This window comes from Centroberyx affinis, unplaced genomic scaffold (genome assembly GCF_046629955.1).
Source record: "Centroberyx affinis isolate AG114_WGS23_722 - 3 ecotype Tasmania unplaced genomic scaffold, CSIRO-AGI_Caff_v1 ptg003756l_1, whole genome shotgun sequence".
NCBI lineage: Eukaryota > Metazoa > Chordata > Actinopteri > Beryciformes > Berycidae > Centroberyx > Centroberyx affinis.
The window spans coordinates 1-16,871 of record NW_027281633.1 but is presented as its reverse complement, the minus strand read 5'-3'; the positions used below and the strand labels follow the sequence as shown (position 1 = coordinate 16,871).

Below are 16,871 nucleotides of genomic sequence, written 5' to 3'. Positions count from 1 at the left end.
TATAACAATGAGATGGGAATATCAAAAGGCTTTGTGGTCTCCTCTGGGGTTTTTTTTTGTCTACGATGTTGTACGCAATCCATTGCGTAATTTTAAAGACTCCAGATTGCCTGACTAATAGCAAGGGTTTGATGGATATGGGATTTTAAAGGCTGATACTGATATTTTTGTATCAAAGCTGCCAGGTTTGTGTCTATGGTTGGTTACATTTTCATGCCAAAACATTACAACATTATCTTTTTTTAAAATGCCACTATTAACTTTTTTTCTTAAGATCACTGGTGCACTGATTTCAAAACGTTAGCAGCACCCACCATGTTTTTTTGGGCACACCAACTAGGGCTGGGCAATGTATCGATATTATATCGATATTGTGATATGAGACTAGATATCGTCTTAGATTTTGGATATCGTAATATCGTGATATGGCATAAGTGTTGTCTTTTCCTGTTTTTAAAGGCTGTATTACAGTAAAGTGATGTCATTTTCTGAACTTACCAGACTGTTCTAGCTGTTCTATTATTTGCCTTTACCCACTTAGTCATTATATCCACATTACCGATGATTATTTATAAAAAATCTCATTGTGTAAATATTTTGTGAAAGCACCAATAGTCATCCCTACAATATTGTCGTAATATCGATATCGAGGTATTTGGTAAAAAATATTGTGATATTTGATTTTGTCCATATCGCCCAGCCCTAACACCAACATAAATTAAATTTTGCCATGCTTCACTAAACTTTGAACATTTGGGACCCAGTCATGAATTGTGTTTTACCAGAAAACCTCAATGCCACATACTACAGTAAACACAGTACATTTTTTCTTCCTCAAACCATAGACAGGAGAATTCATTCACCCATTCTTCTTGAAAATTGTACTGCTTTTTTCCTCCTCCTCCTACATGGGCATTGTCGTTTTTTGTAAAATATGAGTCAGTTCGCTTCATGTTAACGTTAAGTTTGTGGAATGCTATGTCAGGTCGCACAGATAAAATTTTGGTTGCATATGCGACTAAAATGGTCGCACTTTAGAGCTGTGTGTTTTGTCAGTAGTTGTCAACATGGGGTCCAGGAACCAACAGGGGTCCTTGAGAGGGTTCCAGGGGGTCCCCCAGCGAATTGATAAATTAACTTCAGCATCATTTCATTTACAAGAAGTTAACACAATTGGAGAATGTAGAAGAATGACTGTTTTGATCATAGTTTCTCTGTTATCTCTCTACCTACAATACAGATAGTCATGGAATTCTGGACAAAATCAAATCTAACAATACAAATATTCTCAGATTTGGGTTCAAGAGACAAAATCTCTTCAAATGGGGGTCTGTGGCCCTAATGTGGACAAAATTTGGGTCCTTGAAATGAAAAAGGTTCAGAATCACTGTATCATGTGACACTTTTCTGTCGTTATTTTCCGGCAGTAACCAGCCCCTGCTCCGTGAAGAACGGAGGTTGCTCCCACCTTTGCCTGCTGTCACCGGTGAAGCCCTACTACCAGTGTGCCTGTCCCACCGGAGTCCAGCTGCTGGAAGACGGCAAGACCTGCCGAGACGGTGAGGCCACCGCCAGCGTCACACTACTCAATGTTCCCTCTGAGGCTGGGGGGACACAGATTTTGGACATCAGGACCATCATCAGAAAAAACGTTACTGTTAGCTAGGCTAGTACCTTACATCAATTGACAGGGGTTCCCAAATTCTTATCCCGACATGATTAGCATTAATTCTAATCATTAATATAATTCTGTAATATATCACTTCCTCCTCACCTCACTGTAAACTGGGGTCTTATTGGCTACGGGTGGTATCTGTTCTTGAAAGAATCTGTAATCCTCACTTCTCATTTCAAAACCCGTCAAGATCGGGTCGTAAATCTCACATATTTGATATGATCGGGGCGGCTCAGATCAGTATGTGAGTCGATCGGTGGTTCAGACTGAACCTGTGAACTCCTCACACTACCAGATAATCACTGCGGTCCATCAGTCCTCACCAAGCCTACAATCAGAGTTCCACCTCCTGATTGTTGGGATGGATAAATCCGGTGTTAGTCAGCCCGATAATCCACTAGTGTGTCCCCAGCCTAAGCCAGTGTTGTCCAGTCCTCTGCCATAAAAGAGCAGGTTGTGGTCACACTTTATTTAGATAGTCCAATGTAGATCCTCAACTTCCTATCAAGTGACTATAATTGTGTGAAAAGTAGTCAATGTCTGGGTTAGGCTTAATCTTAGGTTTGGGGTTAATGTCAGAAATAGGGTCAGGTTAGTGTTAGATTTAGGTTTAAAAATGGGGTTGGGTTTAAGGCTAAGGTCAGGTTTAAGGTTACAAGGTCTGTGGAGATGCAACAAAAATGGGCAAGTGACACTTTTTTGAACTTTTTGCCACCTCATAGTATCAGCATTTGAATGTCCAAATAAAGTGTTACCCATGTTTTCATTCCAACCAAATATTACAGCAACTGATTTCACTGATTAGTTCCTCCCTCTCTGGCTGAAGGTGTATTAATCGGTGCGATCGGCTACTGTAGTGATTGATCGGAATGATGTATACAAGGTTCCTACACAAGGTCTGGCAAGTCAAGAGATATATGGAAAAAGAATTTCTTTATTTTCCAGAAACGGGGTTGAACAACTCTCTCGGCAAACCATTTCTCATTATCTTGAGTTAGGCATAGGAGACACGAGTGGAAAAGGAGAGGGATCCAAATATTTCCTGAGCTGCGTCAGTGAAAGACATACAAGTTGAGATTTTCTATTATTTTCAGGAGAAAAAAAAAAAACCTCTTGTGTAACCGTTTACAAGAATTCTGCCCAACGTCCAGATTGAATTCATTAGTGTGCGATGCTGTTCAATCCGTGCTTTGTATTCATGCAGCAAGAGAGCATTTCATCTGAAACCTGGCTTGTTGGAAAGCCTTCAGAAACTCAACAGCTTTTCTCCTTGCCATTTCTGAATTGTTCCAAACCGTATGTATCCTTCCTCAAGCTCTGTTTCGCTCATTGGTGCTCTTCCTTTGTTTGCCTATTGTAGTATTTAGAGTCTCAGCTGGCTGCTACCAAGGTAGTGCTGCCTCTCTCCGTCTCATCCTATCTCTGGGCGGTCCGAGCAGCTGAAGGTGGTGCAGGCTGACCTGCGGTTGCCATGGCAACTCCACTTTATCACCGGGCGAGCTGTTTGAATGGCAGCCCCGGACATTTCTCCCTCTCCCCTCTCCCCTCTCCCCTCTCCCCTCTCCCCTCCCCTCCTTCCTCCTTCTCCCTCTCAACCTCTTTTATTTACATTTTTTGGTTCAGTTCCCCCAGTCAACAGAGCAAGGGAGGAGAGAAGGCGGGGAAGCTTTTGTTGAGGAAGGGATCACATGCTCCCCCTGCAGACAATGCCCCCTTTCACTGCCTGGTTTTAACTATTTCAGCAGGGTTGGTGGTTTTTCCATTTCCAATCCTACCCCTTAAATCAGAGGCCGTCCAGTGGTTGCGGCAGGGTGAGACGTGGGCACAGCCTGACCCAAAGGGTTGACATCTATTGTTAGGCCCAAACCACGTCTCTCCTCCCCTGGGACCCAAATGTGACCTGACCCCTCCTTCGCCCATTCTACCCCCCCCACCACCACCAGACAATGTTAAGTTGGGATATTAAAGCTTTGCTAGAGAGTTGCTAATTTGTCACCGCCTTTGTGCGCCTTCGCCACACAACCTCTTTGGTTTGACCCAGTGAACAGATGATTTGCATTCAGGGAGTTTAAGTGGCTGCCATGCACTCTCACTTTCTAGCATGGCTATTGCTGCTGATCATGTAGCTCAGCTGCCTATCAAACCGTACTCAGGATCTATAATCAGAATTTTCTGTGTTGTTGACAACATGGCTCCCCCTCTCTTGTTTGGCCACTCCCCCCACAGAAGAAAAGAAGAAAATTACCCTTAAACATCAGCGTTAACTCACAGTAGGTCATGTAAGGCAGAGTTTTTATTAGGGTAGCCTGAGAAAATCATTGACCTGTTCGTTTCAGACAAGGTAAAATTCCTGGGGACCTGAGGTAAATATGACCATTCATCAGACCTCCCCTGGTAATACTAACGCCGTCCACAGAGGGCTTTTGTCTGTTATGTCCTAATGTTCTTTTGCTCCTCCAGGTGCCACTCAGATGCTCCTCTTGGCACGGCGAACGGACCTGCGCCGCATCTCTCTGGACACGCCGGACTTCACCGACATCATCCTGCAGGCGGACGACATCCGGCACGCCATCGCCATCGACTACGACCCGGTGGACGGACACATCTACTGGACGGACGACGAGGTGAAGGCCATCCGCCGCTCCCTCCTGGACGGCAGCGAGTCCCAGTTCGTGGTCACCTCCCAAGTCAACCACCCCGACGGCATCGCCGTAGACTGGATCGCCCGAAACCTCTACTGGACCGACACCGGCACCGACCGCATCGAGGTGACGCGGCTCAACGGCACCATGCGCAAGATCTTGATCTCCGAAGACCTGGACGAGCCCAGAGCCATCGTACTGGACCCGGTGGCAGGGTGAGCATGGCGTCTGATTATTTGTGTTTTCCAGAAGCACTCTGAGTAGCTAGATGAAGAGAACACGTAGCCAGTTAGGGGGGTTGGGGGTCACGCTCTGTTGGGGAAAATGCTTTGATGAAGAATCTTTATTTTGGTGTCTCTTCATGCATTCTGACACAAAATACACATCTAAATGTTAATGTGTTTACTTCAAAAACTATATAATATCCTGTCCAATTTCATTTTTATTAAAACAAACTAATAGATCAAGTGCAACCACTAAAGCCATTATTGACCAAAGTGAGTACAGTAGATTGGTTAGATGAATGCAAAACCTTCTATTCAGAGGACAGGAGTTCCAAATGTAATCTACGCTAATGTAACATACTGGATCAATAAAATGAAAAGCTGACTGTCTGTGTGTCGGGCAAAAACACACCTTAACTGTGATGTAACTTCAAAGTACCACAGCATGTTGTGGGTTATTGCTTAATTTATCATCTTTGCCAATTGCCAATGCAGTGTGTAGTTTCAAATCAAATTGGCGAATAGTGGCAATGAGTGAGTCCTTGGGTGGGATTGCACTCATGTTGTGAGTGTTGGTCAATTTTACACATCTCTGACAACTGAAAACTCTCAAGTTTTACATTACAAACACATAAAATCATAAGTTTAAGTTTTTTTTTCTCTGTTGGAATCCAACTAGAGAGAGAAAAGTTTGTATATCCTGCATTGGCACAGCGCTAAAACAAAGGGAAACCAAGATTTAGATTTAGGAGAATATCCCACAAAAAAAAAAAAGCTGCCTGGAAAGGAGTCAGTGATCAGCTATCAGCCTGGCAACCAATGCTTGTGAAAACACTGGACTAGTGATCTGAGGTTTAGTGGTTTGCTTTAGTTTGTTATGTTTAGATATATTTACCCTTGGTCTACAGAACAATATATTGCTGTTCTCTGCATGTTTTGTTCAGTGTTTTATCAAATGTCTTTGGTCAGAGTTTGAACCGTTCACATTAGACGATTGAAAACTGCACGCCAGAGAACGGCTTCACTAAAACAGGCTAGGTAGTGATTTCATGCCTTCCCAAGTCTTCCCATGTCCCTGCCAAACCAGACCATTTCATAAGAAGACAAGCACATTGGGGACCTGCCAGCACCATGACACCAGACAAGATTTAGTGTTTGTGGCATCGGGGCTGATGAGCTATTAGTTGTTGTAAGACTCGCCTGACTGCGCTCAGGTGACTGGTATGTTGGCAGGTACGGTCTCATCCAACCACAGCGCCTCGCAGGTCTTGGAAGTGGCGAGGCCGTGTGGTAACACTGTAGCTCCAGCTCAGCCATGACTCAGGGAGGCAGGACGACTGGTTACCTCATCTTTGTCACGCTCCCGCTCTCCGCTTGGCCGGTGCCAGGCCGCCGAGCTCCAGCTGGATGAGCCGGATGAGTCAGGAACTGACATCTGTTCGCCGAGTCTTATCATCCTCCCCATTTTGTCCTCCCGTCTCCCTCCTTCCCTATACCACACAGCTAGAGTTGGCATTCTTCTCGCGCTCCGCCACCAGTTCCGAGGAAGTTTGTCATTTACGCGGCTGATGTTTATCTCTGTTTTGCATTTCAGCTTGGCATGCGTGAGCCGTTTTCTAAAGAGTAGGAGAGACTTCAGACAGGGAGATGTGGGATGGTTGATTCAGCCTTTTATGGTGAAAGCGCTCTCTCTTCAAATGATTTACACCAGTGGTTCTCAACTATGTGCCATGGTAATCCGGCAGTCCGTTTCATTCCAACCAAAAACTACAGCAGCAGATTTCGTTTGCACACCTTCGACCAGAGAGGAGGAACTAATCGGTGAAACCAGCTGCTGTGTAGTATTTGGTTGGAATAGAAACCTGCCAATTTTGGGCCTTGATGGCAGCTGGCTGAGAACCGCTGATTTACACGACAAGCCATGTAGCAATTCTTTCTTTTTCTCTTCCCGCTGCATTCAGGTACATGTACTGGACGGACTGGGGCGAGGTGCCGAAGATCGAGCGGGCCGACCTGGACGGGACGGAGCGCGTCGTCATGGTCAACACCTCGCTGGGCTGGCCCAACGGCCTGGCACTGGACTACGACGAACGCAAGATCTACTGGGGAGACGCCAAGACCGATAAGATCGAGGTTGGGCTTTTTTTTTTTTTGTTATCTGGCTATTTGGCACGGCTTTTACATTCTGCCTGCGTGAGTGTGACTGAACCGGTTCAAGTCCTGGGTAGCGCGAGTCTCGCACTTGGCCTCTTCAAAGCAGCGCTCCCCGCTGGGTTCATGCCTGCCGCTCACTGGGACGGTTAAGTGTACAACATGCCCTCCCACCATGGGGGTCACTGTGCCAAAAGGCCACGGATGTCAGTCAGAGGACACACTTGATCTCGGTTGTCACATTTGTTTTGAAAACGATGACACCGCGGTTAATCAGATTGTCGTGGAAGCCAGGGGTTCTGGGCGATTACAAGGTGTCTGTGGGCCCATGAAATATTGAAATTTAAGACCTTAAAAAGCATTCAAATGTCATAAATGCGGTTATTAGAAGTGTTTTTCACCATTTTAAGCAGGTTGGAAATGAAGGCAAATAAAATAAGACAAAATGCCATGAAGTGTGTAGTTTCACCAAAAGATGTGTTGAGCAGTGTTGGTTTGATTTTCTTATATTGCATTACCTTACTTACACTTCCATTTGGTCACAGTAAGTTTGACCCACATGCATGTCCACTCTTAGATTAAAGGAATAGTTCACCCAGAAATGAAAATTGTGTCATCGTCCACTCCCCCTCATGCCAGTTGAAACACAGGTGAAGTTTGTCCATATAACACACAGGGAGGTTGCCAGCACAACTCCATAGCAGCCTTCTCCAAAACAACTGAAGTCAGTGGGGACCAGTTCTTCAGAGTTCCAAAAAGACCTACAGTATATTTACACCATCATTTAGTGCAAATCTTAACTACAGCTGATTGATTTGCAACAAATCATGGTGTATAGGTCTTTCTATTCACAGTGTGATCGTTTGGCTGTTTTTGTTTTGGAACTCTAAAGAACAGGTCCCCATTGACTTCAGTTGTTTTGGAGAAGGCTGCTACCAAGATGTGCTGGCAACCTCCCTGTGTGTTATATGGACTAACAAATTTCACCTGTGTTTCATTTGGCATGAGGGTGAGTAGATGATGACAGAATTTTCATTATTGGGTGATCTATTCCTTTAATACAGGACAGGTTGAATATAATACGGCAAACATGTTGGACTTCAGGGCATTTAATTTGCTGTTGTCCTTTGTCTGACTTTTGCTGGTTTTTAACTTAAATTCTAGGTAGCATTAAAAATGTCTTACACTTGGCTTTCTGAAACCTGCAGATACCCTGCCAGGGCAATCACCTGCTGTAGTGTTTTGTTGAAGTGAAAACCGGTAGACTGTTGAGTCACGATTGGTACATGATCGAAAACCGCTCGCGTAGCCAATGGCAAGTCAGCCACTCCCTATGCTTTTGGTTGTGACGGAAATAGGCCGTTTTGCCAGCTTTTGTTTCCTCATTTTGGTTGTTAAGAGTAAATCCAGTTCCAGGTGGCGTTAAACGGTCTTAAAAAGGCTTCAATTTGGCTTTCCGACACCTGCAGATAGCCTGGACAAACCACTCCTCCCTTTGCCTCAGGTGTAGCCTTCCACGGTGTTCTTTAGAGCCCGGCTTTATCAAGCCGCCGGCAGCTTAGAATAAAACACCCACCGTCTTTCCTACGGGACACCCTTGCGTTTACACCCTGCTTCTCGTTCACTTTCCCCACCCCACGTTTTCCCAGCTGGTCCTGGGACTTGCACCGGCGACCTTCTGCTCCCAAGCCGGCTTCTCTAACCTCTAACGTAAACTCGGGAACTATCCCCCTCAGTAATTGGTTATTTCGTTATAAAACTATATTTGATTTTCTCATTTGCCCTTATGTTTTATCAGCTGTAAAATATGAGCTGTGGAAGTGTGTTTGTTCTGACCTTTTTAGGGAGCTGATTTTACCTGGGAAAAGAAAAAAAACAAAAAAACCCTGTAATAGATTCCCAAGCCCCGAGTTCGGTGCCCTCAGTGTTCCCTCTCACTCTTGACAATCGCCAATCAAAACAGCTTGCCGTCGGTTCTGGAGCACGTCAGTCATCGGGCGGGGGGGGCTGTTTAATTCCCCCCCACCCCACCCCTCGGCCACGGGGCCCACATCATCTGCTCGGCCCCACATCAAAGCCGCCCCGCTTCTCAGAAAGTGATTGTTAAATGTCGGCACTTTAAGGGGTGTTGACAGTCGGGGGCCGGGGCGACAAAATTAGGGCCCCGGTTGACCGGCAGGATTCGGTGCAGATGTGGGGGGTGGGGGGCGACTTCTACCGCTTTTACCTCGGACTGGAAAAACTTGTTGCTCCTTTTCGCGGCCCCCTCTAACTTTCACTTCCCGACATATGGAAATGACTTTTTTTTTTTTTTTTTTTTCAAAACAAGTCTTTTCCAGAGAGGCTTTTTTTTTTTTCTCTCATCCCTCTAGAGGACGCTGCGGTTGGCATCCTCACGCATATCGTCATGTTGCCCCGCTTTTTTTTTTTTTTATGCATTCTGCTGGTTTTCCTCTTCTCCGGGTGGTGGCACAAACCCCCCCCACCTGCCCCCCTCCCCATCCCCCCCCCCCCCCACCCCTACCCTCAGAGAGCGTGAGGTTTACTATCGCCCCCAGGAATGGAGGGTGGGGGTGGTGGGGGTTGGCGAGGGGGTGCCGAGGCCAAGCTGGCCTTTCTCGCTCAGGTTTAGAGGAGCGCTGGTTTTTGCGGCGAGAGCCCACATCTGGTTCCGATTGCGGCCTCCACTCCAGCTGCGGTCTCCTCTGTTTAGAATAGACCCAGAATCTGAAACCCTCACCACACTGCGGTCACAACTCCCAAACCAGCGGAGACCTTTTGGCTGAGGCCATCTCGCTGAGGATGGAAACTTCATTTTATATTTATATACCGTGTGTGTGTGTGTGTGTGTGTAGAATGTTCTGAAAAATGGCTGCAGGCCATGTAAGAGCTGTTCTGGGCACAGCCAGTAGTATTACTCCACGCTGTGTTGATCAACTAATGGACTCAACACCCATTATAGGCTCACTGTGTGTGTTGTTTTTTAATGTAGATTCCTCACATCGCTCGCCTCCTTTTGTCATTTGAGCTTCATGTCAATTCTCCACTTAAACTTAGTTCTGTTTTGCACTGGAACACTGAGAGTGATCAAATCCATCGGTATGCTTTCGGAATAGCACCACTAGAGAATTTGAGCCATTTCTTTTGCTCAGCTTTTCGGGTCTGGTTAAGCTTCAGTATGGAGGCGACTGAATCATTTTCTGATGCTGCGATTATTCCCTCCGCCGTCTTATGTTTTGTTACCAAGACAGTCCGGCTGCAGCAGTATGGCTCGACACATAGCCGTTTGGTCATTTGCAAAACATCTGCTCAGGAAATGATTTCATTTAGTGATTAGAGGCGCTGGACGGGATGACGCATTCCATTTTTCTCTAGTTTGTTTCAGTTTGAGCGAATGCGTCGTGTTGCAGCCTCTGATTGATTTGACACCTGTGGCCTTAAGCTGGGAGGGCGAGCACGAGAGTTTAGCGTGGACTGTAGCCCCACTGTTGCACTTGGTGTCTATCCTACAGAACGGCTGCGATGCGGTGACATAAATAAACCGAGCCCCACCTGTCAGTGTGGTGACAGTCAATTGTGTTGAGACTGAAAGTGCTCTGACAAACAGAGAAGCTCCGCAGGTCCTCAAAAAGTCTGAAAAAGTCTTAAGTTATCTAAATTTAAAGGAATAGTTCACCCGAAAATTGTGTCATCATCTCCTCCCCCTCATGCCAGCTGAAACACAGGTGAAGTTTGTCCATATAACACACAGGGAGGTTGCCAGCACAACTCCATAGCAGCCTTCTCCAAAACAACTGAAGTCAGTGGGGACCAGTTCTTCAGAGTTCCAAAAAGACCTACAGTATATTTACACCATCATTTAGTGCAAATCTTAACTACAGCTGATTGATTTGCAACAAATAATGGTGTATAGGTCTTTCTATTCACAGTGTGATTGTTTGGCTGTTTTTGTTTTGGAACTCTAAAGAACAGGTCCCCATTGACTTCAGTTGTTTTGGAGAAGGCTGCTACCAAGTTGTGCTGGCAACCTCCCTGTGTGTTATATGGACTAACAAATTTCACCTGTTTCATTTGGCATGAGGGGGAGTAGATGATGACAGAATTTTCATTTTTGGGTGAACTATTCCTTTAAGGCCTTAAAAAGTATTAAAATGAGAGTTTCATTTTGATGCAGCTGTAAAATTAGACTGCTATTGAGGGATAAGACGAAATTATTAACATAACACATTAATACTGCTCCTGCTGTATTAATGGGGTTAATACAATATGTGTCTAACATCTAATTTCCTGGTGTCTTTTTTCGCATACCGCTCATTCAATTCCAGAACACAACTTTGTTAAACATAACTTTGTACTTGTGTTCAATCAGAAACCATCCTTTTTGTTTCGCCTTTATATCCAATTCCACCTAGGCCTTAAAAAGTCTCAAATCCGGCTCTCCGAAAGCCCGCTGACCCCCCCCCTCTGCTGGAACCCGAGCGGAGAAGTAAGATGTCAAAGTTGCTCCATGTGAAGACGGGGGTGGGGGGGGGAAATGTGGCGGCCATATGCGCCGTTGTTTGTTTGCTCCGGCTGTTGCTTCTAATTAGCGGCGCTGAGATGTGCTGCCAGGTCGCCTGAGCTCTGCGGAGCGCGCCGACACAATGTGGAAACTCCATCAGCCTTAGCTTAACGTCACCGGGTTGACTGACAAGAAGCCCGACCCCCCCCCACCCCCCACCCCCACCCCACTCCATCCGCACCGGCCGAGCGGGACGGGTCCGGCTCCTCTGTTCGGTCGTGTCCAATTTTTAAAAAAAGAAGAGATTTTTTTTATCATGTTTTAGATTCTACAGAGTATGTTTCACTGTGTGAGTCACTGATTTGTTTCTCAGCAGCCTATTGTCATTTTTTTTTTTTACGTTTAGGCCCGATGTGCCGGGAACAGGCTGTACGTTGGATTTGTGGTGGATTTTGAGAGTCGGGTTCTGGGTTTGGCCAGAACAGAGCAGAACTGTACAGCGCTCATGTGCCTATACATGCCATTATACAAACACCATAATTACATTTTTTTTTTTTTCTTTTCGATATCCATTTTGCTTCACTTCGCCCCGCCTCGAAGCTTCTACAACTGCACGCAGGCATTTTTGTAATTCCATGGCTACTTGTATCATTTCGTAATACTCACAGAACCGCTCGTCCACCTGCCCTACCCAGAATGCACCGCTTCAGACTCGACCGTTGTGGCGAAAATGAGCCGCTGCTCATCTTTAGGATCAAACGGGATCATAAACTGGATTACTGGGCTGATTTTGCTGTTGTTGTAACTTGTAACACAACCAGCCCATTTGATCATTTACATATTGCAAAAGGTGATTCATAAAAGCGTGCCACACCTGCTCCTCTGCTGTTTACTTTTTAAACCCATTTCTTTTGAAATCCATTTCCAGGTAGTGTTAGTAGTGTTCCAGTAAGCGATTAATACGTTTTAAATCCAATTCCAGGCAGCTTTTAAAGAGGTTTTTAAAAAAGTCTTACGTTTGGCTGTCTGAAATTTGTCTTTCTTTGTTTTTTGAGATGCCGATGAGCCTGAAAACCGCTGCCCCTTAACCCTCTCCCCTTCCTCTCTCTCTCTCTATCTATCCCTCAGGTGATGGACATGGACGGGACGGGCCGACGGGTCCTGGTGGAGGACAAGCTGCCCCACATCTTCGGCTTCACGCTGCTGGGAGACTACATCTACTGGACGGACTGGCAGCGGCGCAGCATCGAGCGCGTGCACAAGCGCAGCGCCGAGCGGGAGTTCATCATCGACCAGCTGCCCGACCTGATGGGCCTCAAGGCCACCTACGTGCACGAGGTCTTCGGTAAGCAGAGGATCCGGGACTGGAGATCCCGCCGGTCACAGAATTCTGAGCGGCGTTTTCCAGACATGGGAAGTTAGGGAGTTTGATCAGTTCTCTGGGGAAGTCGTGGAATGTCACTTCACACTTGTTTGACACATTCGTTGCATTAGCTCGTGGTTTTCAGCCCAGCTAGAGCGGGAACCAGGCTGTTCGCGTCTTAAGAGAAACAACAATAACAAACATTTTTAAGTCGTGGAAGCTTAGTTCTGGAAAGTCATGGAATTTTACATCAGAATGTCGGGAAGCCTGGGAATTCCCAGCCCGGTGAAGGGTAAACTCACCTAAACTGTTTGGTTTACCCACCTTTTGATTTGCAGAATAGAGTTTTTTTAATTCTATTTCTAAAACTTAAATAGCACAGAATGGTAAGTAGCATGAAATCAATGTACGTTTTAAGGTATTTTTAAAGGAGAAAACACATAAACAAATGCTTTTCAATGAATTGATTTGTGTTCATATTGGTGGGTGTGATGCCTTATGTTGACCACTGTCTGCAGGGCATAGGCAGTATCCACCTTTTTATATACCAGTATATATCTGTGTTTGACTCTGCACATTGAATATAGGTTTGTTCATTTTGGTATGTCCACCTTGCCAAATCCCATATAAGGAGGTTTTGGCGTATGTTATATCCCTTTTTTACAAGCATTTACTTGAAAATATTAGACGTTTAAATTCCTTGTTAAGATGCACCCTTGTATAGCAAGGGTAATGCATTGTTCAGTCCTGTAAGGTACAGGTAGTACAAGGTGGATTTCTATCCAGTCCTGCAGCCCTTTCTGTACCCGCACTATGGCTCCTGAATTCTAATGCCGGAGCAACTGTCTGTTGGTGATTTCTGTAGACAGTGCAGCCAAGTCTGGCTGGGAAATGGGGATAATGGCACATTAATATTTCAACACTTCAACTCAGCTGATGCAGGCTGCATCCAGACTGCTGTACACCCCCCCCCCTTCCCCCCTCCCCTCTCCTCTCCTCTGCCTCCAAGATAATGATTATGAGGGCCACAGAGGGAATTTCTCTCCCCCCCCTTCTTACATTCCTCCTCACTTCTCTGTGCTAGGGATGTACACAAGTCCATTTTCTAGGGCAGTGATTCTCAAACCTTTTCATGTCAAGGACCCCTAATTTAGGGCCACGGACCCCCAATTGATGAGATTTTGTCTTTTGAACCCAAATCTGAATATTAGTATTGTTAGATATGATTTTGTCCAGAATTCCATGACTATCTGCATTGTAGGCAGAGAGATAACAGTGATACTATGATCAAAATAGTAATTCTTCTACATTCTCTAATTGTTACAGCTTCTTGGCTTCTTGTAAATGAAATAATGCTGAAGTTTAACAATTCATCAATTTGCTGGGGACCCTCTGGAACCCCCTCAAGGACCCCTGGTGGTCCCCGGACCCATGTTGAGAACCACTGATCTAGGGTTTGACCGACACATTTTTGAATGCCGATGCGTATATATTTTTTTAATTGTAGCTGCCGATATACAATATTTTGTGCCGATATTCAGTATCTTTAAATCTGACCAGTTTCGTGCCAAAATAGGTATTCTAGTCAGGGTGGAAAAGCCTCTGAAGCAACAGTCAGACCATCCTGGGACACTAAAGCCTGTATAAGAGCTTGTATAAATGTTGTCATGCTCGTTCAGGCTAGCTGCTTCTTCCTTGCTTTTTGTTGTGGTGGAGCCATGCTGCCTTCCACTGAACAAGACTGGCCTATACTTTCTTAGGGTTTGTCCACCCTGGGCTTTAGTGTGGCTTTGATGAAGATATAACTGCTAGTGAAAGCAGCTAGCGGAGGATGAGTAGGGTAGGAAACAACACCAGGAATATGTAGAGGGTTTTTCAAACAACACCAAAAGCCTTCTAGTGGCTGGTCTATGCCATAGCTTTTACTCGCTCTACATAGTTCCACTACGCCTACATGGTTTCACTCTGTTAAAGGTGCTCCGTGTAGCATTTGAACATCCATAAATCATTACCATATTAGTTCGGAGACATTAGCATAATTATCATAAACAAACAAGACCAACGCTGAGGAGATTGGCAGCCTCTACACTGCATTTTTACATTGTGAGCCTTGCACATTGCTTTACGGCAGTGGTTCTCAACATGGGGTCTGGGGACCACCAGGGGTCCTTCAGGAGGTTCCTGGGGGTCCATAGCAAATTGAGGAAGTGTTAAATTTCACCATTAGGCTACTTAACTTTACAAGAAGTTACAATTAGAGAATGTAGAAGAAAAGACTATTTTCGCCATCGTTTCAGTTATCTCTCTACCTACAATACAGATAGTGACTTAAACTTCAGCATTATTTCATTTACAAGAAGTTAACACTGTTAGAGGATGTAGAAGAATGACTGTTTTGATCATAGTTTCTCTCTTATCTCTCTATAGTCGTGGAATTCTGGACAAAATCATATCTAACAATAAAAATATTCTCAGATTTGGGTCCGAGAGACAAAATCTCATCAAATCGAGGTCCGTGGCTCTAATGTGGACTAAATTAGGGGTCCTTGATATGAAAAAGGTTAAGAATCATGGCTTTACGGAAAATCACTTCCAACATGTTGATCCTCTTCAGGGAGAGGGGGAAGGGATGATCGGAAGCGACAGGGGACTTATGGGGAAATGTAGTCTTAATGTGGAGAAACACCAGCACTAACAACAACAACAATAACCTCCCTCCTCCTCCTCCTCCTCCTCCTCCTCCCAAAAGGTACGAACGCCTGCGCGGAGGCCAACGGCGGCTGCAGCCACCTCTGCCTGCACAAGCCGCGCGGCGTGCAGTGCGGCTGCCCCATCGGCCTGGAGCTGGTCGCCGACCTGCGCACGTGCATCGTGCCCGAGGCCTTCCTGCTCTTCTCCCGCCACACCGACATCCGCCGCATCTCCCTGGAGACCAACAACAACAACGTGGCCATCCCGCTCACCGGCGTCAAGGAGGCGTCGGCGCTCGACTTCGACGTCACCGACAACCGCATCTACTGGACCGACATCACGCTGAAGGTGAGAGAGAGAGGAGGGGGAGGGGGAGGGGAGAGGGAGAGAGAGAGAGGGTTATCGTTCCTGTGTGTGTGTGTGTGTGTAGCGCTCCTCCCCGGGCTGGCTCGCCGCCCACAGCATGGCTCAATAATGGGCTCCCACGAGACGCCAGCTTGGAAATAATTGATGGCGCTGTAAGCCCCCCGACCCCCTCTCCCCGCCCCCCTATTTTGCTTCCCCCCCCCTTCAAAAAAAAAAGCCACAGACTGTAAACCGGCTCTGTTGTTTTAGCTAAGGGAGATAATTATTTTTGAAGGAATCCTATTTATAGATTTGCCTCGTTTTGAACGTAGATGGGTGGGGGTGGGGTGGGGGGTGCGATCAAATTTTTTTGTCTTTTGTTTTCCCCCTTCAAGGTGTTTTTTCAGCTAATGAGCAAACCGCAAATACTGTATGTGTATCTAAGAGATGTGTTGGCCCATTAGACTGCAAGGGTTCCTAAAGAGATCAATGAGGAAGCTGTAGTATGTGGAGGGTTAGGGAAGCTCCCGCCCTAAAACACTTAAAAAAAAAAAAAAAACATCTTATTGGCCCACTACAACTTAATTACTTAATGATTATTCTTATAGCTATACGACATTGCTGGCCAACCATGTGGGAATGAGGAGATGTGAGTTTTTAATCCAAACGGTGATTTCATGGTCGTCTGAATATATGAATATATTTGTCAGTGTTTGTTATCAGTTGAAAATAGCCAGTGCATCCAATAATCAAACAGTTGAAAAAGGAGTGAAACGAAATTGCCAAGTCACTCTGAAAGTTAGAACAGATGGGCCCGTTTTCTATTAGAAAATAAAGACCGTATTCAGTTACTGTGAGAAAGTAGGGCTGGGCGATATGGTTGAAATCAATATCATGATAATCATCAAGGATTTTTCTCGATATCAATATGTATCACGATATGGTTCATGTATGCAAAGTCACGTTAAATAATCAAATGAATGTTCATCTCATTGAACCGAATGGTAATGTTAGGTGTGATGTCAAACAAAACTGAAATATTCAAATAATATTCCTACCATACCTCATTTTATGAGAGTTTTTAAGTAACATTTGCTTGTCATCATCAATTCAGACAGCAGAAATGTGTGTCACGATATCAAAATATCTTCATATCATCACGATATGATTCCACTGAAAGACGATAAACGATAATATTGAATTATCGCCCAGCCCTATGAGAAAGTGAATAAATAACCACTGTAGGTCTATAATGTGATAGGGCAGCTGAAATGGTGAT

The 16,871-nt window shown here is 45.3% G+C and overlaps 1 protein-coding gene across 1 annotated transcript in view; it reads left to right on the top strand.

The window, feature by feature from the left end:
- The window catches only part of LOC139662311 (low-density lipoprotein receptor-related protein 6-like), a gene marked incomplete at its 3' end in the record, with an annotated part of 38,003 nt that extends 22,408 nt beyond the window's left edge, over positions 1-15,595 (top strand). The window contains exons 5-9 of the mRNA XM_071540970.1: positions 1,428-1,559; positions 4,136-4,532; positions 6,503-6,674; positions 12,322-12,538; positions 15,306-15,595. Coding sequence (XP_071397071.1) covers positions 1,428-1,559; positions 4,136-4,532; positions 6,503-6,674; positions 12,322-12,538; positions 15,306-15,595 — 1,208 coding nt within the window. The remainder of the gene's footprint in view (positions 1-1,427; positions 1,560-4,135; positions 4,533-6,502; positions 6,675-12,321; positions 12,539-15,305) is intronic.
- Between the last annotated feature and the right edge of the window lie 1,276 nt (positions 15,596-16,871).